At 38.0% G+C, this 13,963-nt stretch overlaps 1 protein-coding gene across 1 annotated transcript in view; it reads left to right on the forward strand.

The window, feature by feature from the left end:
• Positions 1 to 13,963, forward strand: part of ptn (pleiotrophin) — a 58,839-nt gene that overhangs the window by 35,814 nt on the left and 9,062 nt on the right. The window contains exons 2-3 of the mRNA XM_085386147.1: positions 8,918 to 9,009; positions 10,391 to 10,564. Of these exons, the coding sequence (XP_085242273.1) occupies positions 8,919 to 9,009; positions 10,391 to 10,564 (265 nt within the window). The 5' untranslated portion in view covers position 8,918. The remainder of the gene's footprint in view (positions 1 to 8,917; positions 9,010 to 10,390; positions 10,565 to 13,963) is intronic.

The raw sequence follows: 13,963 nt of genomic DNA on the forward strand, positions 1-13,963 counted from the left end.
TTGCACATCTACAGACTGAAATCCTTGCCCATTCTTCTTTGCAAAACAGCTCCAGCTCAGTCAGGTTAGATGGACGGTGTTTGTTCAAGGGGGCCGAATAGTTTTGCAAGCCACTGTAGGTCATTAGCAAGACTCTACAGATTTGATTCATGTTACAGCAGTTCATGAGTGAATGAACATGGTGCAATAAAAGTACTTTTAGAAATAAAAGTATTTATTTACCATTTTTACTTTTAGAAGTACATTTTTTCAAACACTTATATTTACTTGACTTTACTTGAGTAGGGTTAGGGGCTGCTACTTCAACATGCAGTCAAGTTCTATACTCTTGCTAATGACCTACTAATTTTATTCAGGTGTTTTGCAACAGGGACACATGGAAAAGTTTCAGGACACCGGCCTTTAAGGACTGGAGTTTGAGACCCCTGCTCTAGATGGTGACTTCCATATTGGTTCTGAGGCAATTATAAAGGGGTTCATATGGAGATTTATCTTGCAGATCTTAGCCAGCATCAGTTGTATCACTTTATAGTGTTAAGACTACCATAATCCTATGTTCAATCTCATAATACTTCTTTTTTCAAGTGAGAATGTGTTTCATTTAGCATTTTTTCTTATGTTTTAGAAACATGAATAAATACAGTCATCTTATGAGACAAATAGCTAGTGTCAAATCTGTCAGGATGTATTGGAGGGAGAACCTAAACACAGGTCACATAAAAAGGCAAAGTAAACAAAAAAACAAAACAGAAATCCAAAAACAGAGAGGGTGATTGATGATGTGGGAAGGAAGCACAGGTGGAAACAATCAAATACAGGCGACTGTAAAGAGGATGGTGCAGACAGTCACAAAGCTGGGAAAGGTGCAACAGCAGGAAGTAAATTTTATACTAGAGACAGAAAAAGTAACCTTTAAAGTACAAAAGGAAAAAATAGACATGAAAGCTAATAATAAACATGATGATAGATGTAATGGGGAAGTCTTTAGGACCCAGGGGACCCAATGGAGGGTATAAAAGAGGAAGTAGCAGCAGGTGCTCTTCATTTCCACTGACGAGCGGCTGTGAACAATGGTTGTGTGAGTAGGTGAAGAGCCTGAGAAGTTTTAATTGTCTGCTACACAAACAGTTGTTGTAAACCTCTACAGCAGAGGTTCGAGGTACAGGCTGTTTTTCTTTTAGTGTTTTTTTTTTTTTTTTTTTTTTTTTAAATTTGTTGAAATGTATTTGATGTTTATTGTATTTTATGTTTTAGTAGTGATTTTCACAAGATAAGCCAAGATAAGCCAGGTGTGCAGCAAACACAGTTGTCTGCTGGAGGTATGTTAACTTAATATATTTGACATTAAAAAAAGTATATTGATGCACTATAATCTAATTTATATTGTATTGCCTCCTGCAGGGCAGGCTGCACATGTGAATTTGTCGCTGTTTTTTTTTTTTCCCTCCTTCTTCTTGTTGTTGTGTTTTTGGTTTTGGTAGGGTCACCTTTTAAAACTGTTTTTTTTTTTTTTTTTTAATGCCGGGTTTGTTTTTATTTCTACTGGGCTGGTGCAATATTAGTCGGGCAATGTGCAATCCCTGAGTGGGGCTCTTACCTTAGGGGAATTAGGATCTTTAGAGGTGCTCTGTGTGGATTTGCAGTGAATAAGTTTTTATTAAGAGTGATTTTTAGTGCCACCGATTATTGCCTGAACTAGCACTTAGTGCATGCGATAAGTGTTCTGTTGGGCTCGTATTTATTTGGGGTGGATTTGTTTCTTTTAAAGCAACGAGCATCTGGGACCGCCAAGGGAGAGCAAGCCCTCAGGTGATAGTTGCATTGCTGGCAGGTTGCATTGCTGGCAGGTTGCACCAATAACACTATCTTGTGGTCATTAGTGACCTTTTTACCATTTTGATGTTTTAGGCCTTTTGCAAACCCTTTGTGTTCTTTTAAAATAATAAATTTTAACATATCTGACTGATATTGACCCTCTTGTCCTGTTTATTCTGGGCTCGTTCCTGTGAGAGCTTTGGGCCTGAAAGTTTGCACAAGTAGTATAGAGGCCCTTAGCGGTTACTCGGTGGCTTTCGCTCGCTACATAGAGAAGGCTGAGCAAACTAGAAACACAAAGAAGAGCAATAATACCAACCATGACAAACGTGCCACACAAAAAAGTTAAAAAAAAGAGAGAAAATTTTGTGGAGGATCTTGCTTCAGGTGCATTTCAATGGCAACATTGTATCAAGAAGTGTATCATGCCCCCCACTGCCAGCAACATTAATTTGTTGGCAGTGGGGAGCATGATCCAATCTAGGCATTTATGAAAAGAATGAGGGAAGAAAATTGGTATGGGTTTGGCACTTTGCTGCAAAAATGCCTGTATTATTGCGCCTATGATGTTGGGCAGATTTGAGGTTGGAGCACTTTTACAGAAGCGTGATTCTACAGTTTCTGTTTGCTAAGATGCTCAAAGTTGAGTCTCTGTCAGGTTCCAAATTTCCATTTGCACCAATGACGTGAATCAATAATCAACAAAGACGGTGCTGCTCAAAATTCTACCTGTTATAATACATATTCATTTATTTTTCTTTTCTTTCTTTTTTTATTTTGAGAGTTGATTTATATTTTTCCACAAACCTAAAGAAGAATATTTTTATACCACTTCTGCAGAACTGGTTGATAACCCTACGTGCTTTTCTCTGTACAGTAGGTGATCCATTACATCTTATAGCAGTGTAATACGTTCCCTGACATTTTCAGACTAAACAGAAAGATTTAAAACTGGCGGCAGGTAAAGTTGCAGTCACAGATGTGCAGATGTGCTTAGGGAACACAGATACAGGTAAATGCACATCGCAGTAAAGATTTAAAGGTTTGTCTTCTCTCAGTTCATCTGTACAGACCTCCAAATGACCTGAGTAACATATTTTTAATCACTTGGTAGAAAACTGAGTGCTGACTTAGTGTTACCTTTTCTATCATGTGAAATGTTAAAACTGAAAATAGAGAAGCTAGAGAGGCTAGAAGGATATCGGGGAGCAAAAAGCTTACAGGACCATTTTTTTCCTTCACAGCACATTTAGTTTTCCATATGGGGACACATGAGGAGTGAGTTTTTCATTTTTTTTCTTCTGTTCTGATCAGTGTTGTTCCGTCAGTCAGCTTTATGATATGGAACACTTTTGGCTGTCATCCCTCCTTTTATTTAGCAAATGAAATAGAAGAGAGAGTTGTGACTTGTTCTTGTCTGACCTGTTGCTTAACCCTTGTTACGATCCGAAGTACAACTGATTTTTTTTGACATTGTGAGCTTGAATGTGGGGACATTAAAATGATTTTCTGACCATTCCATTAATTTCTATGCTCTTTATAATAGTTTGAATATACTCAAGTACAATGTTCCCAAGTCTCCTGAGGTCTGCACAAAATCTGATTGTCGATCTTTATGGATTTTAAAATATTTTCCAAAAAGATAATGACTTTTGACCACTTGAAGCAAAAAAAAAAAAAAAAAGTTCACTGCATTTGAAATGCTACAATAAAAGATAACTTAAATCTAATCTTGTTATTTGTGAGTTTAAATGTTTGCGCATCAGCTTCGCTCTGCTCAGTGTCAGTGACTGTATCTGATGATTAGTTGGGACATGTGCAGGGTGTTGCTGTATTTATCACAACTTGTTGTTTGCTTTCATGGCTTGTGTTGTGTTGATTGACTGTGTAATTATTACAAATGAATAATTGCACACCAAATGAAATTCATTGCATGAATTCATTGCATGAATTTCATTTGGTGTTAAAAGCAGCCTCAAAGGCTCAATAACGAACTGGAACTCCCTTTAATGCTGATTGGAACTCTAGATTGGGGTAATTATTCTCTTTATGTTCACAAAAACAACCAACCCATGTGACCCACTTTACTAATTGTCATTACTGCACATTTGGACTAAACTCCTTATATCACAAATGAAAAAAGATTTCCTCTTGAGCAAGTCTAAATATTGAGTGATGAAATTAGAGATAGCCAAAAGTGTCTCCCATTTGGAAAGCGCATCCTTTGATTTACTTCTGGGAGCCAGGAGTTGTTTAAAAATGTATAATTCATATGCAGCTAAGTGATATTAAATGTATACATATGTCTTATGGTAATATTTGTGTTCATTATAAACACACAGAGGAGCTGTTGCCTAATTGCATGCTCCCCAAATGTATTTATACAAGTTCTCTGATTAGGAACTGGATTGTGAGAGGTTAACAGCTTTAATTAAAGAAACCAAAATCTATTCTTCACAGAAGGGTAATGGTGGAAATATTTTTTGCTCAGCCGGTACAGCTAATAACCCGAGCAATTCCCCTTTTCTTGGGCCATATAATTGATTCATTAAACTGCTCTCTCCTTTATTCCTTCACTGTTGACTCCATCGCCTCCTGCCTTCATATCAAACGCAACCAAAGGATCCGATCGTATAAATAGATTCTCCTTTATGTTCTCAGCAGGGATTACGTCAGTCCGCGAGAGAGGGGAAAGAGATGGGATGTGTTTTGAATGCGGGGTTATTGTGGAGTGGAGGAGCATCTTGTTCGTATTTATTGAAGCATGTGAGGAGTCACTGAAGATCCATCGATCTGTGCCCGGTACTGGCTTTCCTCCTCCTTTTCTTTCACCAGCAAACTCACAGATTTGTTTGGATCAATGGGGCAAATGGTAGGGTTTGATAGGGCTCATTCTTAGTGGCTCATGAGCCACATCAACCACAGGATGTTTCTGATGTTCCAACTAAAGTAACCCCTTTTGTTGAGGTTTGCAAACATTCACTTCTCCTGTTCCTGCACTGGGGAAAGACGGGCAGTGAGGGGTATTGTCCAAAGACAACCTTGAGGGCAAAAAAAAATCTCTTATTTGAAAAGCACCACTTCACTAAACCTTTACTTACAGCAATTTCCTGCCTTCAATATCTAGTTTGGAATCTGGCAATAATAAGTTCGGCAATGATTAATGACTCTTGCTCTCTTGTGTCAGGCTACTTAGGTATCAACTTTAGCTGAACATTAAAATGTCTAAGAATTTTATGATAATCTTTTATAGACTAGACATAAAAGATGGACGTAATATTAAAGTCTGAAATATGAAACCAATCAAAAAGGCTTCCTGCATTTTTCTAATGACAAACAGAAGTGACTTTTCTTTTCTTCTTCAAACACATCTGAATGTAGAGAAAAAAAACATGGCCTGCTCACTTCACTTTCACTTCATCAACATTTTTCTAATAGGCTTCTACACCCAATGGACATTTTATTAGGTACACCTTACAGTTTAAAATACAGACGCACACACTCACACACACTCACACATGACATGTCATGTTCAAACACCGGTTTGAGATGATTTGAGCCTTGCGGCATGGCACAGCCATTGACGCAGCCATACAAGGATCCAGGCTTTCATGTTGTTCATGCCAAAAAATGAAAGAAAATGCCAGAAAGGAGTCACGTGAGACCAGGGGAAGTTTTTTTTGTGCAATTCTGGTGAATCAGTGTGAACTGTAACTCTGTTTCCTGTTCTTAGCTGACAGAAGCAGCACACGGTATCATCTTCTGCTGCTGTAGCCCATCTATTTCAAAGTTTGCTATGCTCTGTATTCAGAGGTACTCTTCTGCATACCTTGCTTCGTGTTAGCTTCATTACTTCCGGAAGCAGCCTGGTATCAACAGGGCATTTTCAGTCAGAAAACTACCTCACAATGGATATTTTGTCTTTTTGGGGTAATTCTCTGTAAACCTTAGAGATCGTTTCAGGATGAGCAAGTCCTGAAATACTCAGATCAAGTTAGATCACTTTTCTTCGTCTTCTGATATTTGATTTGACTTCACCTGGTTCGTCTCGAATATGTCGACCTGCCTAATTGTATTGAGCTACTGTCATGTGATTGGCTGATTAAATACTTGCCCTGCAGTTGAACAGGCTTATCTAAGAAAGTAGTCGATGAGTGTAATCCTAATTGCAAGTTTCATGTCTTACTTGGAAAAAAAAGTTCCCATTTTAGTAAAATGGGCAATAAACGAAGTTAAGCATGCAGTGTCCTATTTTTCTCGTTAGATGCACCTTTCATGTTGACCAGTTTAAAAAAATTAGCAAAAAATTGAATTGCTTAAGATGAGAATTCAAAACAGAACTTTATAAACCAATCGACTTACATCACAGTAGCTATATCCTTCCTTTATTTGGAGTCTGTATGTATTTATCTGAATACACCAATTTCCTTTTGGCTACACGGAGGGAAGAGGTGACTTGAGGGACCTTGGAGAATTATGTTTTTTACAAACCCCCCATTGGTTCAGTCAAACTATAGGGGTGTGAGTCATGAAAGAAGGCTGGTTTGTGCTCAGGTTGTAGCAGGAGCCGAGTCTTTACCTTTCTGTCAATGTGTAGAGCTGTAGGTGCCTCTGAGCGTAAAGAAAGTGAGAGAAAGCATTTATGGAAAGCATATGCGCTTGTCCTTTAAGACGGCACTTTGGAAGGCTTCTTATCAAAGTCGAACACTGGCAGCACACATGCCTACTGAAGTATAGTCAAATGCTCAGACCCATCCATCCATTATAGGTGCTGTCATGCTCTGAAAACAGGTACAGTGACTTTCATTTAAATTATTAACTTCTCGAAGAGGAAGAACTTGTCTCCCAGGATCCACTTTCTACAGAGGAAATGGTTAAGTCAGCTCAATTCCAGGACATATTTTTACTTTAACTTGCTGTATGTAGTGCTCATTCAAAGTCATCTCCCATGTCCCCTATTATTATGCCTGCACTGCACCAAAAGCCTATCATTCTTTGTGTGACTAACTCAGGGAACGGCTTTCTTATCTTTTGAAAGGCCACAATGCCTTTTTCTTGGAAAATGATCTTTATCAGTGTGCTTTCATTGGGCTTTCTCTATGAATCTTTTAGAAATCATTGTACATACTTCTTACAGTTGGGATTCAAATTTTTTCCCCCCTTTCATACTTTGGGTTATGGAGATGAATAGTTGTGGACCTCTTAAAAACTGGGAGACGGAGTCTGAAGTATTTAATCAAAACGGGGCTTCTCTGTGAGCTGAGCACTCAGTAAAGTATAAAAACAATCTGCTAGGCAAACTACAGGCGCTGGCATAAGGTCCATTATGAATTTCAGAGGAGTGCTGGAAGACATTAACTCCGGGATAAAACTTACTTCAATAGCAGCAAATAATTAAATATAACATTTGAATGCCTTTACATTTCAGAGGCGCTCACTGCCATAGACTCAACTTATGTGGAATCTTAAGTGAGTGAAATGAAAAGCTGAGAACGCACAATAGGATGGACGGCTCAGATCCAGCTCGTGATTAATTAAAAATGACAAATGTATATTATTTCCCTGCCAGGCTGAACTGTTCTACAAGAATTCGAGCCCAGAGGAGCGTTTCTGGCGTCAGACACTTTGTAATTGCTTCAGTCTCATGCTGTTTCCCCCTCAGAGAGTGCTGTCGGCTAGAGGATCTCACTCAGAAAAAAAGGAGAGGGCAGTAGAGCAAAAAAAAAGTAAGCTTTTTGCAGCAATTTCATCTTAGTGCATTAGGCTAGTGGTAGTGACAGTAACAGCTTTCTGCCAATCCAAAACCAGCAGGACGACTAAATAAGGTCGGGAAATATGAAACATGGTATTAGTTTGATTTATGAACTCATAAATCAGCTAGATTTTGAATCTCTAATGTCAGCTGCACTGGACAAAAATGAGGCAGATGGCTACATTTCTCAACAGTTTCAATAATTGTACAGTGGCTACATGATGGAGGTCACCTCTGCTTCCTTGCTCTTTTCTTGCTGCAGGTATAATCTTTTCTTGAGCAAATGTTTTGCACCTCAGTAAGCCTGGACTCAAAGCATCTCAAGTCTCTCGAGCCTCTGGGAATATTGCATTTTATGATGGCAAAAAATAAGAATACCTGTGAATTTCAACAATGATTGTATCTATATTAAAAGAAAAAGAACAAATATGTTGTGCTATATGTTGTACATGTGTTGGCTGAGTAATTTGGGCATCTTATATCTAATTAGGCAGTACAACAATGAACTCTATCATTCAGTTAGTGTGGGTCAGATAATTATAAATTATGGGCTATTTACAGTATATTTGCATCCATCAGTAAAGTGACCAGAAGGATCAACTTAACTTGACTGACAATCCAAAAACAGATTAAGTGAGAAACTCAATAACATTCAGGATTCTTTCTTTTGGGTGTAGAAAAAGAGAATTTTGACATTAAATTTGACATAAATGAAATCCGTATAGTGAACATTTCACCAACACCGAGACCAAATTACTTTGAGTGCAGACAAACAAAATGTTGATTTCAGACCCCAGCACTGTGGGGCTAACATGAAATGAGATTTTGCAGGATGTTCTTGTTGATCCGTGTGATGGATGGCTGCATGACGATTGCTTTTCAGGTGTATTTTCTTTTAAATCAGAGCTTTGAAATGTTAGAACATCCCCTCCCACATGCATACATGGAAACCTAAGGGTATTCAGAGCACAGGCAGGTTGGTAGAAAAAACCTAAAATCACATATCAGTGGCAACATCCATAATGCTAATGAAGCCAGACAGCATGGAATGGAGAAGCTGAGGAAATGATGGTTGCAAAGTGGCTTGCAGATATGCCAACTGCCTATAGGATTCAAAGAATAAAATGATCTGAGCTTTAACTGATGTGGAGTGGCAATGATATCAGATTACCTGCTGGGATTGGGGTTTTGTGTCTGGTGTGAACTAAGGGAGTGGATTAGCTGACTATAGTTGCTTATAGAAAAGGTATTTTAAGGAACACAGAATAACTGCTTGATCTTGATCTGTAACATTTAAACCGTGAAGAAGTAGGATTCTCCTGCTAACAGCTGTCTTTTTGGGACTTTCAGAATGAATGGACAGAAGCAGTGGACACGGGTGGCAATAGCACTCCTGGTGCTTACAGTGATTGCAGCTGAAGGAGGCAAAGCAGAAAAACAAGGTGATTCCTTCAAACTGTTAAGTATATAAGTCAGAAGATAAAGAGGAAAAGTGTTAGTTAACCTTAAATTAAGCAGTGTGCATGCTGTCACATTTCACTGTCCTGTTGAACAACTAATTTAGTCATACAAAACTCTTCAAAAAATACAAATATAATTTTTAAAATACAACTTTGAGGATAAAATAATTGGTCTCCTATGAGAATTAACAAGAGACAAATAGGAATAATTTGCAATAAGGAACAAAAAAAAAGTGGAGTAATCCCACTTGGGTAAAGAAAACACATTTAACCTAATTTAAATTCAGGGGAAAAAAGTTAATTTGCATTGGAAATTAGTGCAAACACCTAAACTCATTACAGCCGCCTTAAAATAATGTGATACAGTCCTAAAGGGGGTACTTTAACAGACGAACATCCAACCATCCATCTATCCTTCCAGTTTCTACCATCTAACAGAAGTTGGTCTGCAATTGCAGAAGGCTAAGCGAGGAATTCATAAACAGAAGATTTAATAAATAAAAATCACGAGCAAGATTGATGTAAGACCTAAATCATATTTCACTGTGGGAAATAACTTCACAGCTGATGTTAAAATCTCAAGTTTTGACCCTCTAGAATACAAGATAACAGAATCACGCGGGTGTCTGGCTGAACACGCACCATTTCAGGAGTTGACATGAGTAATGGAGAACCATGTTATTGGAATACTATATTATTTGTTCTATATTCATTTATTTTAAGAAATTACAAACAAAACAAAAGGAAAACACACCTTGTTTGTCCTAAAATACACAATGAACAACAATCAAGGGGTGTTTGAAACACTATTTCATTTAATTAACAATTTAAACTTTCCCCTTTTTTGGAATACTTGCTACTAAACTCAGCTTAAAAGAAGAATTAAAAACAGCCTTGCTTTTTCAGACAGTTCTTCACCAGTTTAGGTCAGCAGTGTATGAGTGCACTGTGAGCTCTCATTAACTTTTGGCAGCAAGTACAAAAATCAGTGTAATAGAACAAGCACTATCATCGGTTTAGTCTATGTTTTAGATTACCCTCAGTGGAGCTCTGGCCCTCTCACTTCATTAAGTTTCAGTTGTTTTATACTGATAGAAGTAATACAACCTGTAGCTACTAGCCTTAGTAGAGATGACCTGATAAGTTCACATCTCGCTAAATTCATGCCTCGAGATTTGATTCCTTCTGTGTTGTCTTGGGACCCAAATTATGTTGTTTTAAGCCTAAAAGTAGTGACATTTGTTGTCTTTTGTCAGGTATTGTGAGCAGCTCTTTACAAGATCTGTAAACAGACGTTCATGGGGATTCCTGCTCAGCGCTATCTATTTTGATGTTGTGTTATAATATGGATGTGATTCTACAGGAAAGAAGGAACGCAAGTCAGACTGTGGGGATTGGCAGTGGAGTGTGTGCGTAGCCAACGAAGGGGACTGTGGACTTGGCACCAGGGAGGGAACGCGCGCCGGCACTGACTGCAAGCAGACCATCAAGACCCAGCGCTGCAAGATCCCGTGCAACTGGAAAAAGAAGTTTGGAGGTGATAAATGTTCACATGTTGCTTTGTTGAAGTAGGAAAAGAAGGATCTACTTTTCCCAGTAGAATTTAGAATACCTACTGTTTTAGGTTTTTAAATAATTTATGCCTTCTAAATGACCCAGGACTCCCCTCCTTCTGTACAAATACATGGATGCCATCCATCTCCCACCACGTCTCCCGATGATTTATTGTGGCCCGTCATTTACACAAACAATGGTCCCATTTTCAGAATAGGAATGAGTAAGCTAGCTAATTAGAGGTACAACAAAAACATCTATGCAGTATATAATATATTGTCATGGAAAACATAGGAATAATTGCCCGGCATTGTCATTTTCTTTTTTGGGCTTGAGACGGTGAGGCTTTTACAGCCGAAATGTCTTGCAGTGACAAGCCTGGAGGACATTTGTTCCCACAGTAAGGCCTGTCAGGCAAGAGCCTGCTGCTCTGCAATGAGCCTGTCACGAATGATGAACACACTGCAGGAAATAATGGTGCTAACTGGCTACATAGATTACTGCAAGAAAAGTTTTGGAGGAGTGGCGTTAAGTTTCACATCTGCGTGTTTGAAACTGTGGAAAGTTAGTTTAGAAAATAAAAAAAATTAAAAGTGTGAATTGGCCCTCTTGGCTGGAAATCCTGCAAAATGAGAGCAGTGTCGTTTTAAGTGTGGATACTTTTGTACTTGAAAAAAATGGATAACAGAACCTGTAAGAATAGGTGTGAAAAGACCCTCTACTTCAACCCTGGCTGTTAGCTGCAGCATATCCAAATATAGACCTAAGTAAATTGTCTGTTTGCCATTAATTAATATACTATGTTACTAGTACACTTATTATCTAAGCTCTAGTAGGTAGCGTACTCAAATAAGGAGCTGTATTATATGCCTTTAGCTATGAAGTCTTAAAAGAGACATGAAAAACTGGGATTTTTTTTTTTAGTATAGTTCTAAGAGTCCTGAGCATAAAAGATTTGACATCCCATCTGGCAAAACTCTTACATCTAATTAGAATACTAAGACCCAAAAGACCCTTAAAAACCAACTAGTGAAAACTAGGTTAACGTTGGTTTTCCAGTTTGCAGCACACAGCCCAAACTGTTCTTTGCCTCTTGCCAAAGTATAACACAGTGATGCGAGGAGAATAAATATTAATATAAGAGGTGGGCACAATATTGTAAAACTGGGGTTTCCAGCAGCATGACACAAAAAAGACGAGTACCTATGGGACTGGTGACCAAGGTAACAAACACAGCAGGTAATGGGTCTCATTATAATAAACCAAAAGAGATAAGTCATATGGAGTGCTGAAGTGGCTGATACAATATGAATCCACAGAAAGCAGCTATGTGAGAGCTGAATGGAGAAGAATTACTAGGAAGTAGAAATATTTGGTTCCATGGTGCATTTCTATAAAACTGTTAGCATATGCAGGTTTTTCATAGCACAAAAACACAAGCACATTGCTTCTTTATTAGGTGGAAATGAAAATGCAGGAAAGGAATTAAAATTAATAAATAACTGGATCTCTTATTGCCAGGAAAGGGGATTAATGGTTAGTCATAGAACAAATTCTGCCCACTCCATATAATATATGACCATCCCCATATACTCATATGTCATACAACCAACACAAGCATGCAATATTTTTGCAAAAGTCTCAAGACATCACTTGTTTCTTTATATATATTGTACATACTATTGTTTGAGTACTTACGATTGTTTTTTTTGTACTTTTTATATTTTACATTTATATTTATTATTGAAACTTGCACCAAAGGAGTGGCACTCCAATTTCGTTGTACTCTGTACAATGACAATAAAGGCTATTCTATTCTATATTGCTCAGAAAATGGGAAAATGTTGCAGTGATGAAATGTAGACGTGCACATACAAGAATATACAGTATATAAAGGGAAAAACACTAGTTTATACCATCCTTCTTTGAATGTTGGCTGCCTTTTTCTCTGTTCTCTGTCAGCACGATCTTACATTGCTTCGATAATGTTATTTAAGCTCTGGGCAGACCAATCCATGACTGACAGTGCTCCATTGTATGTTTTTCTATCCAAGCATGCTTTTCTATACTCATAATTCGATCAATTCTAGCAAACAACACTGTCTGAAATGGAGCCCTAAACTATGACAGAGCCTCCACCATGTTTTTACTGTACTGTACTGTTGTACCTCTCTCCTGACCTCCTGTCCTCCATACATACTCGTGATGATTAGAAACACACATTTAAAATTGAGATCTATCACTCCCCAAGACATGTTGTCGCAGTCAGTCCAATTCTTATGTAATTTAGCATATCTCAGCCTTTTCCCTTCCTTTAAATGACTGACAGGCACACTTCCTCTGAGACCATTTCTGATGAGTAGATGGATCAGGTAGTCATCAGAAATGGCCGTGTCTCTCAGGTCCTGTGTCAGGTCTTTGCTGCATTTCTTTTCCAGCAAAAGACACGACTTTCACATACCATTCATGTTTTTTTGAGCTATAGCAAGTTTTCAGTTAATAGCTTTTAGGAATCACCTTGTTGGTGCAAAATTGCTTATTTTTATCCGTCACACTGTGTATTATCTTTGGCATTTTATATACATTCAACTAAAAAAAGAGAAGAGAGCAAATGATGTGGTTCTTTGAAAAAGAAAGGTGACTTTTTTTATCCTTGAAATATTTATAGATCAGTATTAAATAGCTTGAAAAACCAAAAAAAAATCCTTAAGACCACTTTAAAAATGGGAAAAAATCTTGTTGGAAGCAAAATATAAGGAAATTAGGATGACTCATGAACACGGTACGGTACATAAAATTTATGTGCATATTTTTTAAGATTTTGAAAGCAAGAAGGACCTAAACTAGAAATCATTCCAGAAATAAAGAGTATGTGATATGAAGAATAGATGGTGGGGATGATCTTAGTGATGGTGAAATGTATGAAACAACATCAAAAGCAAAATGTTGGCTGTTTCACGAAGATATTTCATTTTGCATATATGCTGTTTCTATCTGATGGCACTCCAGTTTCTTTAGGCTCTGTAGAAATGAGTTATGACTGAGGTCTTTTTCACTGCTTAACAAATTATATTCAGTGATTTGTGACTTTGGTTTAATGAATAGTCATGAGGGGGTGTTTTCACACTTTTGCAACCATCATTTTTGCCAGCACAAATACTGTATGTTACACTGTATGAAACACCTTACAGAATACATGAGCTGCCTGACAAATTCCTGGTAGTCAGCAAGGGAGCTCTCTCTCCAAGACAATTTACAGCTGTGGAGGCATAGGGTTTTTAAAGTTGGTTGCTCAGGAAGTCCCTGTAGGATTCTTGCAACAATGGCCCTGTCACTCCCCCTCTTCGCTCTTCGCCCCTCTTTTCCTCGCCCCTTCTCCCAC

Source organism: Rhamphochromis longiceps, linkage group LG17 (assembly GCF_057381845.1).
Source record: "Rhamphochromis longiceps isolate RC_006_pf linkage group LG17, R_longiceps_female_GT1.1, whole genome shotgun sequence".
Classification (NCBI taxonomy): domain Eukaryota; kingdom Metazoa; phylum Chordata; class Actinopteri; order Cichliformes; family Cichlidae; genus Rhamphochromis; species Rhamphochromis longiceps.